The sequence below is a fragment of the Hibiscus syriacus genome, unplaced genomic scaffold (genome assembly GCF_006381635.1).
Source record: "Hibiscus syriacus cultivar Baekdansim isolate YM2019G1 unplaced genomic scaffold, ASM638163v2 tig00110890_pilon, whole genome shotgun sequence".
NCBI classification, from domain to species: Eukaryota; Viridiplantae; Streptophyta; class Magnoliopsida; order Malvales; family Malvaceae; genus Hibiscus; species Hibiscus syriacus.
This window is the reverse complement of record NW_024062900.1, coordinates 15,711,519-15,730,004: the sequence shown is the minus strand read 5'-3', so window position 1 is coordinate 15,730,004 and position 18,486 is coordinate 15,711,519. Positions and strand designations below refer to the sequence as shown.

General features: G+C 34.7%; 1 protein-coding gene across 5 annotated transcripts; it reads left to right on the top strand.

Annotated features, from left to right (window-relative positions):
* The first annotated feature begins 1,030 nt into the window (after nucleotides 1–1,030).
* Nucleotides 1,031–17,579, top strand: LOC120144913. Of its 5 annotated transcripts, XR_005518081.1 has the most exons (5): nucleotides 1,031–1,051; nucleotides 14,006–14,457; nucleotides 14,488–15,813; nucleotides 16,038–16,132; nucleotides 17,168–17,579. XR_005518081.1 is itself a non-coding variant. In XM_039158866.1 (4 exons), exons 2-3 carry the CDS (start codon nucleotides 14,037–14,039, stop codon nucleotides 15,807–15,809), a joined length of 1,743 nt encoding a protein of 580 aa, XP_039014797.1. In that variant the 5' UTR covers nucleotides 1,031–1,051; nucleotides 14,006–14,036; the 3' UTR covers nucleotides 15,810–15,813; nucleotides 17,168–17,579. The 5 variants fall into 5 exon arrangements, 4 of the variants coding, with proteins under 4 accessions (XP_039014797.1, XP_039014796.1, XP_039014798.1 ...); XM_039158866.1 differs by lacking the exon at nucleotides 16,038–16,132; XM_039158865.1 differs by lacking the exon at nucleotides 17,168–17,579 and having other exon boundaries at nucleotides 16,038–16,361.
* Nucleotides 17,580–18,486: the final 907 nt, after the last annotated feature.

The following is an 18,486-nucleotide window of genomic DNA, read 5'->3' as shown; positions in this document are numbered from 1 at the left end:
GATATCAAAAGTGGATCTTACTTGGGGGATGAGCTGAAGGCCCGAGTTCTATTGTACCTTGTCGGTATATTTCTTTGTCCAACGGGTGATACGTCAACGAACAAGGAATATATGAAGCTCTTTGCGATGAAGGCTTGAAGGGTGAATTCAATTGGGCTGAATATATCCATTCGAGATTGATTGAATCAATTATCACCTTTAAAAAGGGCAGCCAGAGATACCTCAAAGGGTGCATAGCAATCTTAGAGGTAAATGAGTTGAATCACTTTTTGTGTTTTTATATAAAATTCTAATTTTATTATAAATGCAGGTTGCACTGTTCGATTTTTGGTCGGGCTGTGAGGCAGTGCCGGCTTATGAAAGAACCGGAGTGGCACGCATCCGTGCATGGGGGAAGGAAGAGGTGGTTAGAGTGATGGTGAAGTTGAAGTTGGATAGAGGGAAGAAGCAAGAAATGGTAATAAATGTAATTAAATAATATTAAGAATATAATCAATGTCTTAATATTGTAATTTAATTTTTTGAAGGTTATTGGCAAGGATGTAGAGGAGGCAGTGGAGGCAGAGGAGAAGAAAGGAGGGATGGTTGTATTGGGGGATGAAGGTGAGTGGGACGACGGTGAAGCAAAACAGAGTAACTTCGACATTTTGATGTCTGAATTGGCTGATATCAAAAAAATCCAATTTGAAATCATGCAAAGACAATCAAGAGTCGAAGAGAAACTTGATCAAGTCGTAGAGAAACTCGAGAGGCATAAGGGGGTAGTGGAAGGAAAAATAGAAGGAGTGGTGAAAGAAGTAGAGGTGTTGAGGGGTGAAGTGGTGAAAGAAGTTTCGGTGTTAAGGGGTGATATTAAGATGGTGACGGGAGAAAAATTTGAGGGAGTGGTGAAGGAGGTTGTTGATTTGAGGAGTGAACTTACGGGGGTGAAGGGGGTGGTTGATAAATACTCGGATGAAGGAGCTCAATTGAAGGGTGAAATAAAAGATATGAAGAGCTATGTAGAAAAAAAGTACGATGAACTGAAAAAATATGAAGAAGAAAAGAGGGAGGAGGAAGAAGAAGAGATGGAAGAAATGAGGAGGAAGGAGAGGCCCAATGTGCTTTATACACCGGAGAGTGTCATAGCAGCAGTTTTGGATTCGGAATGTCCTGCACCCCAGAAGAAGAAGCAGAAGGTAAGTTTAATAAAAGAATACTTAATTTGATTTTTATTATGTTGTTGTGACAAAAATTTGTATGCAAAATTGTAGGTTGAAAAAGCGGACATTCCAACCGGAATTGATGACATCGAAGCTGCAATTTGTGATTATTTATGGAATAGCGAGTTAGAATCGGGGTAAGTGAAATATATTGTTTTGTGAGTGATATTTAATATTTCATGACAAGATATTAATCCTAATGATTCATACAGATATTCTGTAATATTAATGGGAAATCAATTCGCTACTGTATACGACGTTGCAACGTTGAAGCCTACAGAATGGGTTGGCGGTGTGGTAAGTAGAAAGTAGAAAATAAATAAAACTTATTGAATATGTTCTGATTGTGTAATTAATTTTGTTAGGTTATCGATTTGCTCGCCTGGACCATATGCTACGATTCTCAAAAGTCACACCGGAGGATTGGCTACCTTCCATACCTCTTAGTGGTGAGTTAAATTAATAAATATTGAAAAGTAGTGTTATAGACGGTAAATTAATAATGTTTGTTGCGTAATTACAGCAACAGGCGTTGGAAGCCAACAATAAAGAAAGTGTTGAGAATATTTCTACCTTCTGGGGTGTCATATTGGATAACTATGTGAAATTCACCGACTGTGAGAAGGTAAGACACCATACCAATTGCAAATGATGTTTCGGATATAGAATGTTGAATTTTGTCAAATTGGGTGTGAAATTTGTTGCAGATAATGATCACAATAAACTACCATAATTCACACTGGTATCTGTTGGTGTTGGATATGGTAGATCATGTTGTAACAATATATGATAGTATGTTTACAACTGAAGCAGCTAAACAGAGAGTGAAGGATGCTAAGAGATTGGTATGTATGTATGTATGAAAGGACATTATGTAAATTATAATGCATAATTTTTTTGGTGCATAACTTCTTCTATTTTAATGCAGATTAAAATATTAGATTCTTATAATAAGAAACGCATTTGGGTTGAGTCATGTGGATCTCTAGGAAAGTATCCCTTGAAAAACTTCAAATTTGTGGAGCATAAGAAGAATAAGCAATTGAATGGGTATGAGATGTTATCACAAATAGAAAGCTTAATTTATGCAGTATTCATCATAATTGACATGTGTGGTTTTCAAATTTTGTAACAGATATGATTGCGGCATGTATGTGATGATGTGGATGGAATCGATCGGTTCTACAGGGGCAACTGGTGATTTTGTAAGTGGATAGAAAAAATTGTTTGTGGTAAAATTGTTAAAAGTCGTAGATTGAATGCTGTAGTTGACAATACTTAACGTTCTGACAATTTGAATATAGGTTGTTGGAGACTGGGATCGATCGCGAGTATTAAATGATCTCGTAAGCCACAATCAAAATGAACGAAGACAGGAGATAACAAAAGCTGCAATATTACATAAGAATAACAAAAGGATGCAATGATGTAAATGTCGAGTTAATTTTGTATAAGATTTATAATTTTGTATACGATTTATATTTTTTTATGTGAATATAATTATGAATGAGATGAGAAAAGTTAGCAGTATGTTGTTGTACATGTTTATTATACACATTAAGGGTCATGTCGATACTAATATAGTTTGTGTCGATATTTTTTTTTCCAGAATGAATTAAAAACAAGGTGCATCAATAAAGTGTCGATCCATATATAAAAAGTGTCGATCCCAAAATCATCGAACCCAAAAGTATAATGTAATATGTAATTTTTTAATCTAACCGGTACAATTATACCGGTTTTATGAGAGAATAAGTCTAAATAATGTGTCGACACTAATATAGTCTGTGTCGATATTTTTTTCCCAGAATGAATTAAAAACAAGGTGCACCCATAAAGTGTCGATCCATATATAAAAAAGTGTCGATCCCAAAATCATCGAACCCAAAAGTATAATGTAATATGTAATTTTTTAATCTAACCGGTACAATTATACCGGTTTTATGAGAGAATAAGTCTAAATAATGTGTCGACACTAATATAGTTTGTGTCGATATTTGTTTTCCAGAATGAATTAAAAACAAGGTGCATCAATAAAGTGTCGATCCATATATAAAAAGTGTCGATCCCAAAATCATCGAACCCAAAAGAATAATGTAATATGTAATTTTTCAATCTAACCGGTACAATTATACCGGTTTTATGAGAGAATAAGTCTAAATAATGTGTCGACACTAATATAGTCTGTGTCGATATTTTTTTCCCAGAATGAATTAAAAACAAGGTGCACCCATAAAGTGTCGATCCATATATAAAAAAGTGTCGATCCCAAAATCATCGAACCCAAAAGTATAATGTAATATGTAATTTTTTAATCTAACCGGTACAATTATACCGGTTTTATGAGAGAATAAGTCTAAATAATGTGTCGACACTAATATAGTTTGTGTCGATATTTTTTTCCAGAATGAATTAAAAACAAGGTGCATCAATAAAGTGTCGATCCATATAAAAAGTGTCGATCCCAAATCATCAAACCCAAAAGAATAATGTAATATGTAATTTTTCAATCTAACCGGTACAATTATACCGGTTTTATGAGAGAATAAGTCTAAATAATGTGTCGACACTAATATAGTCTGTGTCGATATTTTTTTCCCAGAATGAATTAAAAACAAGGTGCACCCATAAAGTGTCGATCCATATATAAAAAAGTGTCGATCCCAAAATCATCGAACCCAAAGTATAATGTAATATGTAATTTTTTAATCTAACCGGTACAATTATACCGGTTTTATGAGAGAATAAGTCTAAATAATGTGTCGACACTAATATAGTTTGTGTCGATTTTTTTTACAGAATGAATTAAAAACAAGGTGCATCAATAAAGTGTCGATCCATATATAAAAAGTGTCGATCCCAAAATCATCGAACCCAAAAGAATAATGTAATATGTAATTTTTCAATCTAACCGGTACAATTATACCGGTTTTATGAGAGAATAAGTCTAAATAATGTGTCGACACTAATATAGTTTGTGTCGATATTTTTTTCCCAGAATGAATTAAAAACAAGGTGCACCCATAAAGTGTCGATCCATATAAAAAAGTGTCGATCCCAAAATCATCGAACCCAAAAGTATAATGTAATATGTAATTTTTAATCTAACCGGTACAATTATACCGGTTTTATGAGAGAATAAGTCTAAATAATGTGTCGACACTAATATAGTTTGTGTCGATATTTTTTTACAGAATGAATTAAAAACAAGGTGCATCAATAAAGTGTCGATCCATATATAAAAAGTGTCGATCCCAAAATCATCGAACCCAAAAGTATAATGTAATATGTAATTTTTTAATCTAACCGGTACAATTATACCGGTTTTATGAGAGAATAAGTCTAAATAATGTGTCGACACTAATATAGTTTGTGTCGATACTAATTTAAATATCAAGTGTTTTCCACCGTTTATATAGTACTCTTAATCGAGAAACCCTAAACATAAATGCAAGCAGGCAGATCTTCCTCTCCTCTTTCTTCCTTCTACCGTTATCATAAGTGACGATCAGATATTCAGGTAAATTTATCGATATTTTATGGGTTTGATTGATTTCTATATTGTAGTTTTATCCTGAATGTGTTTGTGTTCCATTGTAATAGGGGTAGCATCCAACCAAAATGGCTCCAAAACGTCAGCGTCAGAAGCGAGGTCTTTCTCAAAGCTCTTCTCAACCCAGTTCTTCTCAACCACCTCCTTCTGTAACAAACGATTCTTCTGAGGAAATCAGGTCCTTCGAAACTCTGAACTTTAGATCCGACATGGAGAAACAAAGATGGCAGACGAGTTTTAAAGTAAGGAAGATTCGTCCCGAACGTGTCATTGACCTGGGTTTCTTGTTTGATGATAAATATGCATTTAGTTTTAAATCCACATTTACATCTTGGGGTTGGCTTGAATTCCTTGGTGTAGAACCAAGATATTATCCCAACCTAGTTAGAGTCTTCTACAACAATGCTTCCTTACAGCACGAGCCTAATAAGACTAAATAATAGGAATTAATACACATGTCATGGGGAAGGATATATATATATCTCCAGAAACTATTGCGGAGGGTTTAGGTGTAGCGAATACAGGGGATTCAGATGAAAATGGTGTAGATTGGTCTACAATTAAACGGGTTACTAGAAATAGCCCAATTCACCTCGATGTAGAGTCGAGAGTGTTTCACAAAATGCTCACATGGTATATCCGGCCTAGTGGGGGAAAACATTCAACGCTTCGAGACAGCGATTATTGGTGGATAGCAAAGTATAAATCCAAAACGGCTCCAAACATTGCAAAACTCATATTTAATACAATTGTATATATGGTCACAAAGGGAGCAACAATTTCAACTACACTACCATATGGATGTGTCATCACCCATCTGTTGAAGAAGAAGGAAGTTGATTTTTCGCATGACGCCCCTGTTCGATTAACCCGCAAGATTGACATGGTATTTATTAAAAAAGCGGGATATGATTTTGTTGAAAAACTCGGTTGGAAGCGTGTCAAGGAGGTCGGATTAGATCAAGAGAGGGAGGAAATGGACCCCGTTGGCCATGAAGAAGAGCAACCAAGTGGAGACGCAATGATGGAAGAAGCAACAGTTGCAGGGGATGTCACAATTAAGACCGTGATGGAATACATGGTCAATTTTCGGGAGCATATTGATTCCCTTGTGAGTGGAATGCGATCCGATATTTCATCATTGCAACGTGAAGTCTCCATGTTGCGTAACGAATTACGTCAACGACATCAAACGAGTTAGGTAATTCATTATCTATGTTTCTTAACATTTACACGTTCTGAACTTTATTTTATTTTCTTTTAACAGATGTGGACAACCAATCGGTCGCAGAAGATGAAGCTGACAATGAAGATGACAATGATGATGATGATGACGATGAAGCTGGCGATGAAGATGATGACGATGATGATGATGATGATGAAGATGATGATCCAAACAAGTATATCGTGTCTGCAACGCCGCCTTCAAGAAAACTTTTAATTTTTGATCTCAATGGTGTCCTTGCCTACATCCCAAGACTGCCGGCAGGTTTTAATTCTATTCTTTTGTATCCATTATTTTAACATATAAGCGTAGAACTTTAATCTCATTTTCTTCATGTTGTAGATGTTGTCCTCAGAAGAGGATTATTTGAATTTATGCAATTTTGTGTCGACAATTTTGTTGTTGCCCTTTGGTCTTCAAAGATGAGGTTAGAACATGTTTGAGGCAATTGAATTACTGTAGTCAAAATCGTTAATATACATTTGAATGTTAACATTCAAACTTGATTACAATCTCAGGCATAACGTCGACCGTGTACTTGAGAAACTACCTGTATTTTCCGAGCATTTTCTATTCGTGTGGGTAAGATGAATGTCATTACAGTTTGCTGACTTTTCCTTGTCTATGATTCCTACATATTTATGTTCGACTGTTTGTGAACAGGATCAAAAAAAATGCAAAACATACGATTCTGTTACCTATTGTAAAGATCTCAATGATGTTTGGAACGCGTGTCCAGATTTTAACGAGCTAAATACACTTTTGGTCGATGATTCAGCGGAAAAAATGATTTATAATCCGGTAGGTTGCATTTATGCAATATGTTTCTGATCAGTTGAACAGGTGTTCAGACATTGATTATTTTAACAACTTATGTGTTTATATAGAAATACAATTACATATGTCCACGTACCTTTGACGCTGCTTCCCATTCGAACGACAAAGCTCTAGGTATGACACAAATTTATTCATGCTTATGCGAATTTAATTTATTGTTAGTAAAATTGCACCTCATTAGTTTGATAATTGAAATTATTTATGTATGTCCTCAGAAAAAGGCGGAAACATACGAGAGTATTTGGAAAATTTGTTGAAGGCCTCTAATGTTCCGGACTTCGTTAGAAACAACCCTTTTTCATCGGATTAATTTTGTTTGTCGGTACATTATTTGAACATTCTTGTGTATTTAAATTTTGGTGTGATTATATTGTATGTATATTTCATTAATTATTCCATATTTGCTTCTATGTGTACATATACATTTGAGTGTCTATACTTTTTTAATATATTGTAAAGTATCTATCCTTTTTATAAAAGTGTCTATACTTTTTTCACTGTGGAAAACATTAATTTAAGGTTATCTTTTGAGTGAGTTTTAAGATATTAATTTAGTAATTATAGGCGTCTAATGATTAATTTTTTACGTTACGGTATATATTATTGTTAAATTAAAAATTCTTAATATTATTTTATAAAATATCAACACAATCAACTAATTTTTTGTGCAAATGAAATTATTAAATTAATATTGTAGGTGGAAAACATGAAACATACTTAAAAAATATTGAAACATAAATTACATATCTTTAAAAAAGTATCGATCCTTTTTATAAAAAGTATGGACACTTTCAACATATTATAATAAAATAGATAATTTTGTAATATAACCGGTATAAATATACCGGGCTTATGCGCGAATAGGTCTACAACCTATATCGACACTTTTTAATATTGTGTCGGTACTTTATGTCCATATTGGAAGAAAAATGTGTCGAAACGATTTAAAAAAGTGTCGACATTTTACACATCGGAACCCATAATTATAATGTAATAGATAATTTTGTAATATAACCGGTATAAATATACCGGTCTTATGCGCGAATAGGTCTACAACCTATATCGACACTTTTTAATATTGTGTCGGTACTTTATATCCATATTGGAAGAAAAATGTGTCGATACGATTTAAAAAAGTGTCGACATTTTACACATCGGAACCCATAATTATAATGTAATAGATAATTTTGTAATATAACCGGTATAAATATACCGGTTTTATGCGCGAATAGGTCTACAACCTATATCGACACTTTTTAATATTGTGTCGGTACTTTATATCCATATTGGAAGAAAAATGTGTCGATACGATTTAAAAAAGTGTCGACATTTTACACATCGGAACCCATAATTATAATGTAATAGATAATTTTGTAATATAACCGGTATAAATATACCGGTTTTATGCGCGAATAGGTCTACAACCTATATCGACACTTTTTAATATTGTGTCGGTACTTTATGTCCATATTGGAAGAAAAATGTGTCGATACGATTTAAAAAAGTGTCGACATTTTACACATCGGAACCCATAATTATAATGTAATAGATAATTTTGTAATATAACCGGTATAAATATACCGGTTTTATGAGCGAATAGGTCTACAACCTATATCGACACTTTTTAATATTGTGTCGGTACTTTATGTCCATACCATTTAAAAAAGTGTCGGTAATTTGAAGTAACGCGGTTTTTCTTCCTTCATTCAAAATATTTATATGTACATACAATAGGAGTGATGTTGATACTTACGATATATTATATGGAGATCGTTGTCATTCCATTCCGTCTTCGAAAAAATCAGTTGATGTAGGCTGTGTGCTTGTACTCAAACTAAGCTTGACTTGAGGACATGTTAGTTTGTTATGCCCCTCACCGTTGCAGTACCCACATCGCCTAATTTGCTTCTCGACCTTGTTCTTCGGCACTTCTTTTCGCTTGCGTTGTTTTCGTTGAGGGTCACGAACATTGTTTACTACAATGCTCTGGTTGACTGAATGATTCAAACCAAACGAGTTTTCTAATTCTTCTATTAGTTTTTTCATCTCATCTCTTGCGGTTTTGAAAGACTCGTCTGTCTTTGATGCAATGTAGCATAACCTGCTTGACGTTGAACGTAGAGCAGCGAACCTTGCCATTTGCATCACTTCTGGAGACACATTCAAATCAACATAGCTGGGTGCAGAAGCCTTCGCATCATTAGTCCACCTACTTTGAATCAAAGTCCCGGGCAAATATGTGTAGTCCAATTGCTTCAAAATGTGAAGTTGATGGCGACACGGAAGTCCAACGGTCTCGAATTTTTTGCAGGAGCAAATTAGAGTTTTCGTACGAGAATCAAAACTAATTTCAAATTTCCTATTTTTTTCTGCGTACTTTGACAAAATATAATGTTGACATTCATCTGATAAGGACTTAATCTCTGCCTCAATCCGGTACAATGTCTCCCGTGTAAGTTCATCTTGGAACACACGAAAAGATTCGCGGGTAAAAATCGCAGCGGCATGGCTTTCAAGGTCGACCAGTTTTGTGATCTGGAAGGGCTTCGTATGGGAACTTAAGTAATCCGCTTTCAACTCGTTCATACGCATTCTACTAATTCCATCTTCAATTGCACGAACAACATCTAAATATGTCTTCTTGTGTTTCAGTGCAATAGCTAGTGAAGCATTCATAGACTCGCACCTTTGTGTTGAGCGAATATTGGCAAAGAAATGACCGGTTAGATATGCTTGTGCCCATAAGTGTCGTGTATTTCCCTTCTCAATCACCCATGGATGCTTTTGGACGTTGAATTCTGAAACAATCGAACGCCATTGAATATCAAATTCCTTGGTTGTCCACCAGGAAGCCATGCATTTTGAGAATGCTGCTGTAAACTTTGGGTCACCAATGTTAGCTTGTGCATTGCGAGAAAGATGCCAAGAACATAATCTGTGCTTAGCATAAGGGATAACAGATTTGATAGCCCTCTGCATTGCCCTATCCCCATCGGTTACAACAGAAATAGGTGATTTATTCATCATGGCTTCTAAAAAATTCTGTAGCACCCACTCGAAAGATTGAGACGTTTCGTCAGCGATTATGGCAGTGGCAAACACAATTGTGTTATGGTGATGATTGACACCAACAATAGGCATAATTGGTCGACCATACAAATTATCTTTGTACGTTGTGTCGAACGCAATTACATCACCGAAGCATGTGTAATCCGATCTCGATGTAGAATCCGACCAAATAAGATTATACAATGCCCCCGATTCGTCTACCGAGTATGTCATAAAAAACCCGGGATCATCATGTTTCTTATAATCAAAGTAGGCAATAAGCGCATTCACATCCCCATCGACGATTTCCTTTGCTTTACCTCTTTGAAGTGCATTGTAGAGGTCTTTATGTGTAAATCCAACATTATGATAGCCCCCTGCCTGCTGCGTTAAATAGTTCATTACTTGTGACGTGCCAACACCGACCTCTTTCAATGTTGTTGCCTCATCGATATCAGCCTTACTTACAGCTCGATTAGAACGCATAAATGGTGTCATAGCAGATGTGCACAATGCATGATTATGTTTCTGATCAGACTTACTTATAACCCACTGATCGTTTGTATTTGTTGCTGTAACTACGACTCTAGCCTTACATCCTGTTCTTGTGACTGGCGTATGAGCACGTTGACGATCAACAGTATTGACTTTTGATACTCGAAACCCTTCTTTGGAACAACAAAATTCTTGTGTCTTCACATTCCCTTCCACGTCAAGCCGTGTTGTTCCCTTACGTGCACTAAACCCATGTTCCCGTGCGAATCCCTTGTAAAAGTGCCAAGCTTGATCACGTGAACAGAAGAGCTGACCAACCAATCTGTCAGATTCATCAACATTATGTACTTCATGGCATTCCTCGGTTGGCTTAACATTGTCTACATCAGTATTATCCATGGCAAAAATTTTGTTGTGCAAGTTCAGTGCTCCAGGAGTTGATGGATATGTAAACGAAGGTTCATTTTGAACATGTTTCTGTAGTTAAAGGGTGGGTACAACATTAAATTCGCAGTACATATTTAGGTATGTACAATAACTACAAGTATATTATCATTTTAAATTCGCAGTACACTGTTAAAAAAATTGAAACATAAATTACATAAGTTTTAAAAAAAGTATCGATCCTTTTTATAAAAAGTATGGACACTTTCAATATAATAGGTAAACATATGATGTAATAGGTAGCCCTTATATAATGTAATAGGTAATGGTTATATTGTAAAGTGTCTATCCTTTTTATAAAAGTGTCCATACTTTTTTCACTGTGGAAAACATTAATTTAAGGTTATCTTTTGAGTGAGTTTTAAGATATTAATTTAGTAATTATAGGCGTCTAATGATTTATTTTTTACGTTACGGTATATATTATTATTAAATTTAAAATTCTAAATAATATTTTATAAATATAAAAACAATCAAATAATTTTTTGTGCAAATGAAATTATTAAATCAATATTGTAGGTGGAAAACATGAAACATACTTAAAAAATATTGAAACATAAATTACATATCTTTAAAAAAAGTATCGATCCTTTTTATAAAAAGTATGGACACTTTCAAATAATAGGTAAACATATGATGTAATAGGTAGCCCTTATATAATGTAATAGGTAATGGTTATATTGTAAAGTGTCTATCCTTTTTATAAAAGTGTCCATACTTTTTTCAATGTGGAAAACATTAATTTAAGGTTATCTTTTGAGTGAGTTTTAAGATATTAATTTAGTAATTATAGGCGTCTAATGATTTATTTTTTACGTTACGGTATATATTATTATTAAATTTAAAATTCTAAATAATATTTTATAAAATATAAAAACAATCAAATAATTTTTTGTGCAAATGAAATTATTAAATCAATATTGTAGGTGGAAAACATGAAACATACTTAAAAAATATTGAAACATAAATTACATATCTTTAAAAAAAGTATCGATCCTTTTTATAAAAGTATGGACACTTTCAATATAATAGGTAAACATATGATGTAATAGGTAGCCCTTATATAATGTAATAGGTAATGGTTATATTGTAAAGTGTCTATCCTTTTTATAAAAGTGTCCATACTTTTTTCAATGTGGAAAACATTAATTTAAGGTTATCTTTTGAGTGAGTTTTAAGATATTAATTTAGTAATTATAGGCGTCTAATGATTTATTTTTTACGTTACGGTATATATTATTATTAAATTTAAAATTCTAAATAATATTTTATAAAATATAAAAACAATCAAATAATTTTTTGTGCAAATGAAATTATTAAATCAATATTGTAGGTGGAAAACATGAAACATACTTAAAAAATATTGAAACATAAATTACATATCTTTAAAAAAAGTATCGATCCTTTTTATAAAAAGTATGGACACTTTCAATATAATAGGTAAACATATGATGTAATAGGTAGCCCTTATATAATGTAATAGGTAATGGTTATATTGTAAAGTGTCTATCCTTTTTATAAAAGTGTCCATACTTTTTTCAATGTGGAAAACATTAATTTAAGGTTATCTTTTGAGTGAGTTTTAAGATATTAATTTAGTAATTATAGGCGTCTAATGATTTATTTTTTACGTTACGGTATATATTATTATTAAATTTAAAATTCTAAATAATATTTTATAAAATATAAAACAATCAAATAATTTTTTGTGCAAATGAAATTATTAAATCAATATTGTAGGTGGAAAACATGAAACACTGTTAAAAAAATTGAAACATAAATTACATAAGTTTTAAAAAAAGTATCGATCCTTTTTATAAAAAGTATGGACACTTTCAATATAATAGGTAAACATATGATGTAATAGGTAGCCCTTATATAATGTAATAGGTATCGTTTATATAATGTAATAGGTATCTATCTCGCATGTGAGTACTTTATTCCAACCATGTGACAAGTGTGACAACTCCATCAACTCACAACTCAGCTTTGAACTCAATCAATATTGTCTTTTAGCTTGATGGTTCATAAAGCATGTTACTTGAACAGTATGAATCAATTATGCAATTTTCATGTTCAATTTAACACTGCATTTCAAATTCATTTCATATGTAATTGGAGTTTGAATTTAAATTTCAATTTGAGTTTGAATTTCAATATATATTTCGGCTCCACTATAAATATTAGCCCAAGCCAATATGCATGTTATCATTGATTATTCCTAATTTCCATTGTTTTTTTTCCAACGTATAAACGCGAGGGAAATCCCGACCATTTTATTTTTTGGTCAACTTTAAAGCGTCAGAAACGTTTCGGGCGTATGATCTGGGTGGTATACAAGAAATGTAACAAATAGCAACTAAAATCATAAGTTGAGTACCACCCAAATCATAAGTCTGAAATACTTCCGATGCTCATCAAAATCCAAAGCTCATTTGGTGCCAAGCAAAAGGAAATCAAAATCCAAATCTCATATGATGCCAAGCAATAGGTAGTGGTTATATTGTAAAGTGTCTATCCTTTTTATAAAGTGTCCATACTTTTTTCACTGTGGAAAACATTAATTTAAGGTTATCTTTTGAGTGAGTTTTAAGATATTAATTTAGTAATTATAGGCGTCTAATCATTTATTTTTTACGTTACGGTATATATTATTATTAAATTAAAAATTCTAAATAATATTTTATAAAATATCAAAACAATCAAATAATTTTTTGTGCAAATGAAATTATTAAATCAATATTGTAGGTGGAAAACATGAAACACTGTTAAAGTATCGATCCTTTTTATAAAAAGTATGGACACTTTCAATATAATATAATGTAATAGGTAAATTTGCAATGCTATCGGTATAAATATACTGGTTTACTTATAAAATAGGTAAATATAAGCGCTACCTATTACATTATATAAGCGCTACCTAGTATGTTATTGTACTTTATAATATTTCCGGTTAAATAATATAACATAACCGGTCTAAATTTTAACCGGTCACTTGTTTAACCGGTCACGCCGTATATTAGCCGTTTTTTAGGCGCCGCACCGCAGAACGACCCAAACCAACGGAAACCTCTTTGATTTATCTGAAACAACTGTCCTTTTTTGTCCATCTATAATAATACCTGCCATTTTCCTCTCCTCTTTTTCATTATCACCAAACAAAGAGGTTCTTCCATAAAGGAAAAAAAACAGAGTTTTTTTTTTTTGACGGAGAGGAGACGGATTGGGCAAAATGGACGGTAACACTACGGAGGCTGAGCGGTGGCTGAGCATAGCGGAGAAGCTATTGGCGACGCGTGATTTGCACGGGACCCGAACCTTCGCGATCCGAGCCCGTGAATCGGCTCCTATCCTCGCCGACCAAATACTTGCGGTGACGGACACTCTCTTAACGGCACAATCTAATCCTCAAGATTGGTACGGGATCCTCCAACTCGTGCCGTTAACTCAGTCCATGGAAGTGGTGGCGAGTCAGTATAGGAAACTCGCTCTTCTTTTGAATCCTGGGAGGAACAGGCTCTCTTTCGCAGATCAGGCGTTTCGATTCGTTTGTGAAGCTTGGAATGTGTTGTCGAACCCTTCTAAGAAGGCCATTTATGATAACGAGTTGAGGTTCCTTCAGCATGGTCAGGTGAGTCAACCCGGTCAACAACATCAACATCAACAACAACAACAACAACAACAACAACAACAGCCACCGCTTCAGCAACAGCAACAAGAGCAGCAGCCGCAGACGCTGTTCATGCAATCGCAGCCACCTCCTGCGCCGAAGGAAACCCAAACGCTGTTTATGCAAACTCCGCAGAAAGAGACGCCGACGCAAGTTACTCAACCGCTATTCACGAGAAGAAGCCCTAGAAATACTGATAGAGACGGGAATGCTGATTTGGGAGGAGGCGGGCAGTCGGGTCTCAATAACAAGCCGCCGGATCAAAATCGGTCGGCGGAGCCGATATGGAGGAGGCAGATGAATCAGATTGGTTTAGGTGGGACAAGTCAGGTTAGACAGTCGGGATCAGTCGATTCCAGCCAAATTAATCAAATAAGAACCGATAACTCGAGTCAGTTTAATCGGGCTGAGCCAGCTCGTACGAGTCAAATTAATCAGACCACAACTCCTCCTCCTCCTAGGGCGGATAGTCAGACACAGTCAACTAATGTGACTCAGCCTAGAGAAGCCACTGAGGCAGAAGGGCTGACATTTTGGACAGCTTGTCCGTACTGTTACGTTCTCTATGAGTATCCAAAGTTGTATGAGGATTGTACAATGAGGTGCCAGACTAAGAACTGCAGGAGGGCTTTTCATGCAGTTGTGATACCGTCGCCGCCAGTAAATGGAAAGGACACGCATTTCAGCTGCTGGGGGTTTTTCCCGTTAGGATTTTCTAGGGGCGGTAATTTTCCTAGTTGGTCACCTATTTCAACCATGTTTGCTTGCCCTAGTAACCAGAATGCTGCAAAACAAAATACTGCCAAAAAGTCTGCTCCAAGAGTGTATTACGATGATGATGATGTATATGAAGAGATTTCTGACTCAATTGGGACTTATGATGATGATGATGATGATTGGCAGAATGAGAAGAGGAAGAAGGGGAAGAATGCTAAAGGGAAAGTGTCTGTGGGGAGAAATGTCAAGAAACCACAGAGTGAGGGAGTGAAGCAGCCGACTAATGAGAACGCTAATGTTGATCACAGTGGGAATTTGATTTGTGTGTCCACGGTGCCTGATGGTGTGCCAACTGCTGAATCGAGCCGAAGGGGGGTTGTTAATAGTGGGGGGAAGCAGATGGGAAAGGTGGCAAAGAATTTGGGGAAGTTGGATTTGAATGTGGAGTTTAGCAATGAAATTGAAGAACCTGCGCCGAGGAGGAATGAGGGAAATCAAGACGGCTATGGGGAGGAGGATAACATTGAAGGGAATGGGTTCTTTGAGGGTCTTGATGAGTTTTTGAATAGCTTACCTATACTTTCGGCTGTTGGGGATGATAAAGTTAAGGCTACTTAGTGAAGTAAGATCCTTTTTCTTTTGTTTTTGTTTGTTTTCTGCAGTAGTTGTAATCAAATGCTTGTAGTATTTAACTATGTGGAGATGCTTAGGGCCTCCCTTTATAGCCTCTTCAAGGTTGGATTTGACTGTATATTCTGCAGCATCATGTTTTGTCAACATTTCGATCGTTTTGTGCTGCCTATTTACTCTTAAAAGTTCTATTTGTCAAAATTTCCTGTTTGTGAGGATAATTTGAAAGTTCAGTACAAAATCATGATAATCTATGGATTGAAGATGGAATGTTCTGTCCACCATGATTCTGGCGGTGGCAGGAATTGGTGGTAAGTTTTCTGACTGTCTCTTTCTCTTTTGAGTTGAAAGAGTTATTAACCATGATAATTGCTTTATCCCCTTCTCTTTTCCCTCTTAATAAAAGGAAAAGAGAAAAGGCTGAAGCTTAGACTAAGGAAGTTGGAAATATGCTTCGAAAAATGTTGAATTGAACTATTCAAGTATGATCTTGCTTGCTTATGAGAAGATTTTAATTACTGGAATTATGATTCAATCGTTATGGAGCTTCTATGAATTTAGTTACTGAAGCTTTTGGATTTGTAAATCTGCTTCCTCTGTTCTAAGAATGAGTTTCGAAAGGTTATGGGGCCTCTATGGTTTTGATTACCAAAACCCTTCTCTATATTTACTCCATAAATAAGGCCTAAACACTTGATTTATTGACCCACCTTAACATACACCCTTTAACTTCAAAGGGAGGAATCCCAATTGAAGTTGTCAGACTCTGGTTTGAAGTACACGATTTCATCTTCTAGTTGCATATGCTGTGCAAACTTATTGTTATGCTAATCCCCTAACCATTAGCTTCTTATACCAATTGTGAGATATATTCCTTCTTATTGGGCTCAAAATCTCGGTACCAACATCATTCTAAATCTCCAGAAGTCTAATCTTCAGAAGATCTTTTGTATTTTGCTTGATAAACTCCTTGCCCTTATGCAGACTTAAAATCTGGTTTTACCTTTCCTTTGTTGCTTCTTGATAGCCGGTAACTGCTTTAGTATAGAATATTTTATTTACATATCAGCATTCCTGTCATCATTCACCAAGCAAGTGAAGATTTTTTTATGATTGAGTTGCTGTGCTCTTGTTTCATTGTCTTCTAACTCGCATCATTCTCTTTTGTTTTTAATTGCAATATCTAACTTGTTGATCAGATGTGAAAGTGTCCAACAAGTCATTCATTCTAATAATCAGTTTTAGTTTGTTGCAACATGGAAGGCTGCTGATTTTAAATGTTTCTATTTCTGTGTGAGGTAATTTTTTGTTTTATCCCTGTAGTTGTACTGATAATGCTTCAAGAGGCTTCTATTTGTCGTACAATCGAATTAGTGAGCAGGACATGTTGTAATGAGAAGTGCTTTGCCTGTTGTATAACTTTTTATTAGAATCCTTTTCTTTACTTTGTATGGGGTTTTGGATTGTTGTAATCTACTCTTAAGGGCATTGTATGATGCTGGTCTGGGAAGGCGTCACATGTACTCTGATTGTGAACTACGCTTTACCTGTCAAAAACTAGAAGCTGCCTCAGGATCTTTGTAGTGGTCAAATGTTGCTGAGCTTAAGATGCTGCGAATATGTCCAAAGGCAGTAGATGGATCACAGAGCACTTGGGATATGTTGGAGGGCTTTCTTTTCTGTCTACCATTCTAAACAATTGAAGAGTGTAAAGACTTATTGCTGTCTACTTCAAGGGCGAAAAAGGTACATTATCCATAAACTTAACAATATCTTCTTATCAATTTTTTACTAAGCATCTCCATTTAGAAGTGTGCAATGAATATTTGGTTAATCTTAGGCATGGTCGTAAGTAGTATGATTCTTTTGCATTAAAGTGGCGACGCGCCTCTGAATTGTTCGGGTAATTTGTGAAGTAGCTGTGGGACACAATGGCAGCATTGCCAAATGTGGGGTTTATGTAAATGATGCGATTCTTTTTAGATGGGCTATAATGAGTTTGAGACGCTTTGCATGGTATCTTGGGCACGCATTACTTATTGCCTGCTAATAGTTTATGCTTGCATTGGATTTCTCTAAGCGTAATTTTTTTCTTGTCATCAAATTTTCTAAACATGGGATTTAGAAAATAGAGTTGTTGAGCTGAGAAAATGTCTTCTATTTGCATCAGCAATAGGGTTGCACATTTGTCGGATTTCAATCCGATCCGGATCGGTTTTTATCCGATCCAGTTTTATCCCATAGAAAAAAAACCGGTTTATAAAATAACCGGTTTGGAGGGCCGGATATCCTAACCGGTGTAACCGGTTTCGATTTTAAAAAAACCGGTTTTTTTAAAAAACCAGTTATAAAAAAACCGATTTTAATATTATTAAAATTACATCGTCATCAATTGCAACAAAGTTTACGATAATTTGTTGAAAACATTTTGATATTTCGATATAACAAATTAAGTTAAATGAATTTTAAGATTTTCCAAATGATTTTCTAAGTATATTCGATATAATTATTAAAATATCAAAACATTACTCCAAATATTTCAAAAATCATTTTTAATCATTACTTAAGTGTAAAATTAAGTTTTAATCTTAAAACAATTTCAAAATAATCTTTCAAAGTATTTCGAACCATTTCAAAGCCAAAAATTTCAGATTGCTCATAGGGA

Coding starts and splice junctions, on each gene's coding strand:
- LOC120144913 (XM_039158866.1), top strand. CDS start 14,037: ATGGACGGTAACACTACGGAGGCTGAGCGGTGGCTGAGCATAGCGGAG. Junction 14,458..14,487: donor GAGTCAACCCGGTCAACAAC/ATCAACATCAAC, acceptor AACAACAACAAC/AACAACAACAGCCACCGCTT.